The 4811-nt window shown below is 49.0% G+C and overlaps 1 protein-coding gene across 1 annotated transcript; it reads left to right on the top strand.

The window, feature by feature from the left end:
- Window positions 1–2653: 2653 nt before the first annotated feature.
- LOC109763068 (germin-like protein 1-4) lies at window positions 2654–4442 on the top strand. The gene is made up of 2 exons (XM_020321934.4): window positions 2654–2873; window positions 2964–4442. The coding sequence occupies exons 1-2, from the start codon at window positions 2741–2743 to the stop codon at window positions 3515–3517; spliced, it is 687 nt and encodes a 228-aa protein (XP_020177523.1). The 5' UTR covers window positions 2654–2740; the 3' UTR covers window positions 3518–4442.
- The last annotated feature ends 369 nt before the right edge of the window (window positions 4443–4811 follow it).

The following is a 4811-nucleotide window of genomic DNA, read 5'->3' as shown; positions in this document are numbered from 1 at the left end:
AATCTCACATCTGTCATGAATATCTCTCAAACCCAATCCACGTCTACGAGCATAGCATGGCAATATAATAGCAACGTAGAAGTAACTCCCAAGGGTTTGATAATAAAACAGGTAATAGGTACTACCTCAACTACTTCCCAGATACCCACAATTTAATTAGATCCTAATCATGCAATATTTGAGGAATAGATCTAATGCAATAAAAATTGGGTATGAACGGGGTATGATCAAAGTGTTACTTGCCTTGCTGATGATCCGCAAAACCTAGCGATTCGAAGTAACAAGCGGCACACTCCGGGTACTCTATCGCAAACAAACAAACATGCAATCAGTACTCATCTAATGCACAGGTAAAACTCGAATGAAAGATCCAACCAGAAAGTTCAACTTAAGAACTCCGGTTTGCAAAAAGAATCACCTCGAAAGAAGCAACGAAAGTCAAACGGCGAAAGAAAGAAACTTCGTTTGCTAATCTAGATCTAGGTCAAATTTTACTGTAGCAAAAACTTGTTTGAGTAGGTTAATCGGAAAGAAAATTTCGAGACGAAACTCTAGGCGCTTGAATCGCCTGATTCCGATAAACGAGCGAGAAGTTAAACTGATTTGAAGATTCGATCAGAAATCGAATCTGAGAAAAATAACGAGAAAATCCGATGAAAAAGAAAAACGGAGGAACGGTATAAATAACGGACGTTCGTTAACAGAGAAAAACCGACGAACGCGTTTGTTAAAATGAACGGTTCGGTGAACGCTCGTAAAATAAGAAAACCGAAAAAAAAACGATCCAGGGTTTTTTTTTAAAACGAAGGGTTTTTTTTTACAGAAAACCGGTCAACGACGGGAAAACGGCCAGCGGCAGTACCTCGACGGCGGGCTCCGGCGAGGGGCTCCGGCGGGGCGGGGCTCGGGGAGGCGGCGAGGGGCGGCGGCTCCGGGGCTCCCGGCGGCGGCGGCGCGCGAGGCAACCGGCGGCGGCGGTGGGCGAGTTGCGTGCGGGCGGCGGCGGCGATGTCGGCGGCGGCGGCTCGAGGTGAGGAAAGAGACGAGGGGGGTATTTAAGGAGGGGGGTGGCGGCGGCTTGGGGAAGGGGTCGGCCGGCGGTGTCGTGCGGCGGCCGGACTCGGGCGGCGAGCTCCCGTGCGGGAAGAGGAGAGGCCGCGGGCGGGCCGTCGGCTGGGCCTTTGGCCCAGTCGGCGCGGGCGTTTTTTTTTAATAAGTTCCGCGTAAAATATTGCATAGAAAAATAAATAAAAATCAGAAAAATATGAAATAGATTTTCCCCGTCTAGTTAGAAAATCTAGAATAGGGTGAACATTTTTAAAATCAAAAATAAATATTTTGAAAACATGCAATATTTTTAATGCAATAAAAATTGCAAATAAATTCCAAATAATGTTTTTAACATTTTTTCTCTAGTATTTCAATTGTTTTGGAGAAGTCATATTTTCTCCTCTCGTTTATTTTAAAATGAAATATTTTTCCGGAGAGAAAAATAATTAAAACCAAAATCCTCGTCTTATCATTAGATGAAAATCAAATATGAAAATTCGAGAAAATCCCCAACTCTCTCCGAGGGTCCTTGAGTTGCTTAGGATTTATCGAGGATTTGCCAAAATGCAATAAAACATGATATGCAGTGATGATCTATGTATAACATACCAAATTGAAAATTTGGGATGTTACATGGCTAGTAGATAGGTAGGGTTTTAGTCCTCAAGGGGGCGGCGTTTGGATGGATGGCGGCGCTTCTTCTTCGATTCAGTCTTCCGGGCTCCGAGCCTCCTCAAGTTCGTCCATTGGGACGGATTAGAAGAAGCTCCAGCGTAGATTCCTGCCAGCTCCTCGGGGCGGCGAGGTTAGGGTTTCTCCTCGTGCGTACGGAACGGCGCTACTTTATGTCAGGTTCTTCAGATCTATTCAAGGATTCAACGACAACAACTGCGGCTCTGGGGTGCTGGTCCTTAGGGGCACGTGCACAAAGACTTCCCGATTGTTATCGATAAGGTAAGGCCGGCTCCGGTATGGGAGTAGCAACAGCGCTGCTTCGGCTGCTCGTTCTGGCGGTGACAATGGTCGTTCGACGGTCCATGAACCTTGATGTAATTTTTATTATGTTTGAGGTGTTTTGTACTTTCGGTGAATCGTTATAATAGATTTCGATCTTTTCGAAAAAAATATAGCGTGCACGTCATCATATAATAAAAAGAAAGAGACATGCATGCGAGTTGAGTATTATATAAACTAAAGACGTGTGCCATGTGCTGACACTTATGTATAAGATGCATGCATCCGTGACAGTTTTGCATGGATGGTTCGTACGTACGATATGGTTTGCACCGCTCAGTTAACGTGACAAGCAACGCTGTTTGTCCTGAAAAGGAAGTATTAAGCACTGCTCACCGTCCCACCTCCCACGTACTACATCCGTACATCGCCTAACAAACTCCACCAACCCATACGATCGATCAAGCTCGTAGTAAGTACGTTGCCTCCTCTTCTAACTCAGACTTGATTGGTCATTAACTGTACCGATCACATGAGAAAATGACAGATAGACCCATCGTTCGCGCGTCTTCATTAGGGCTTAACCTACTGCCATCACATCTATAAATACCACCTTCCAAGCACCCCCTCTTCACCAAGCCGAAAGTTCCTCATCTATAACTACCCACAGCTCACTAGCTGATCACGAGCGAGCGAGGTCCAAGGACAGAGGGACCAACTAGCTCTACTACTCGTCATGGCCAAGCTTTGTGTTGTCCTCCTCACCGCCTGCGCCGCCCTCCTGGCTCTGGGTGCAGCGCCGTCGCTCGCCGGTGACCCCAACATGCTCCAGGACATCTGCGTCGCCGACTACATGTCCCTTCAGGGCCGTGAGTGACGGAGCAATTCTCATTTCATCGTGCATGCAATATTTGAACGATCGACCACTAACCGGAATGCATGCGTGCGTGTGTGTGCAGCGCTGAGGGTGAACGGGTACCCCTGCAAGCGGGCGGAGAACGTGACGGCGGACGACTTCTTCTTCGCCGGGCTGGCGAGCGCGGCCGACGTGTACGGCGGCGGCAACCCGATGGGCTCCGTGGTGACCACGGCGGACGTGGAGAGGCTCCCGGGTCTCAACACCCTTGGCGTGTCCATGTCCCGCGTGGACTACGCTCCATGGGGCGGCACGAACCCGCCGCACATGCACCCGCGCGCCACAGAGATCCTCTTCGTGGCCGAGGGAAACCTGGAGGTGGGCTTCGTCACGACCGCCGGCAGGCACATCACCCGAGGCGTGCCCAAGGGCGGGGTCTTCGTGTTCCCGCGCGGCATGATGCACTACGAGCGCAGCGTCGGCGAGGCGCCCGCCGTGGCGATCTCAGCGTTCGACTGCCAGCTCCCCGGCACGCAGAGGCTCGGGGAGGCGATGTTCGGGGCGGCGCCGGGGGTACCGACGGACGTGCTGGCCCGGGCGCTGCAGACCGACGGCGGCGTGGTGGAGAGCATCAGGGCCAAGTTCCAGCCAAACTAGGTCACGATCCACAAGCACGTACGTGCGCCAAAGCGTAACACACACATTAAGGCGCCTAAAAAAAGAGTGCGTACGTGATTTAGCGTGTGCTTCATTTCGGCTCTTTGATTGCACGGTAAAAGCATACATGCGTACGTAAATCATCACCACACGTCCTATATGTCTTCTCATCTTGTCTGTCTTTTAGGTGAAAAGCGTCTTAAGTTTGTTGTTGAGCTGCATGCAGGTATCGATGGTTTTCGTACGACGTCCTAAGTTTGTTGTAATATTTGCAATGCGTGTAAATGTAATAAATAAATGTTTCCATGAGTTTTCCGGTGACTCGGCCTGCTTTTTTTTTACGGGCGGTGACCCGGCCTGCTTTACTTTGTCCCAATCCACACAAAGTTGCGGTAATGCTTTTCTTAGAGAAAAGATGTCGACCTAGTTTGAGAAGAGCTCGAACCTAACAAAGCCATCGACCGATCAGGATTACAGGGCAGCAACATAGAAAGAGAATAGGTAAAAGCGGAGAAAAAGATATAAGGAACAAAGTAGAACAACTCGAAGGCAGCCGAGAACAAACCGCATCATTACCAACGACCGTCGCTACGCCTACACCAACTAACCTACTAAGGCCGTGGAAGGAGGGCACCACCGTGTAAGTATTGTGTTCATCGACTGCCACCAAGGGGCAAACATGGGCAACAAAGATTTGTCTCCGCTACTGCAATGGGCCATTACCCTTTCACTCAGGCTCGATCGGTGCCGCACTGACTGCCGGCAGAGTGGTTCCCCTAGAACCCAAATCAAGGTGTCCAAGCTGCCTAAGGAGGAGCAGACCCACAAGCAACAGGAGCCCGACCACCTAAGCACCGTCGCTAGCAGCGGTGAGACAGAATGCTGGATGTGAGTTTTTGAATGAAGGCGTTGAACCACGGAGAAGGCCGAAAAGGGCAGCATTTTACATTGGTCAAGGATAGGAATCACCAACGCCCAGCTCATCATATAATAAAGGGATAAGTATATTTTTCATCCTCAAACTCTTCCGAGAGTTTAGAAATCATCCCTCAACTCAAAACGGGATAGTTTTCGTCCCTCAACTATCAAAACCGGATAGTTTTCGTCCCACACGCCGCTTCGGGCGGTTTTCGTCCGTCATGAATAGTAAACCGACGAATAGTAAATACGAAAAAAATTAAAAATATGAAAATTTGTGGGATCAAAGTTCCTCGGGTGCGCAAGGTGCGTACAAATTTTCATATTGTTTGGACATTCCAGATGCTCATGACAAAGAAAAAACTGTAAATATGTA

This window comes from Aegilops tauschii, chromosome 3 (genome assembly GCF_002575655.3).
Source record: "Aegilops tauschii subsp. strangulata cultivar AL8/78 chromosome 3, Aet v6.0, whole genome shotgun sequence".
Lineage (NCBI taxonomy): Eukaryota > Viridiplantae > Streptophyta > Magnoliopsida > Poales > Poaceae > Aegilops > Aegilops tauschii.
The sequence above is the reverse complement of the archived record's forward strand: the minus strand, read 5'-3'. Positions and strand labels throughout refer to the sequence as shown.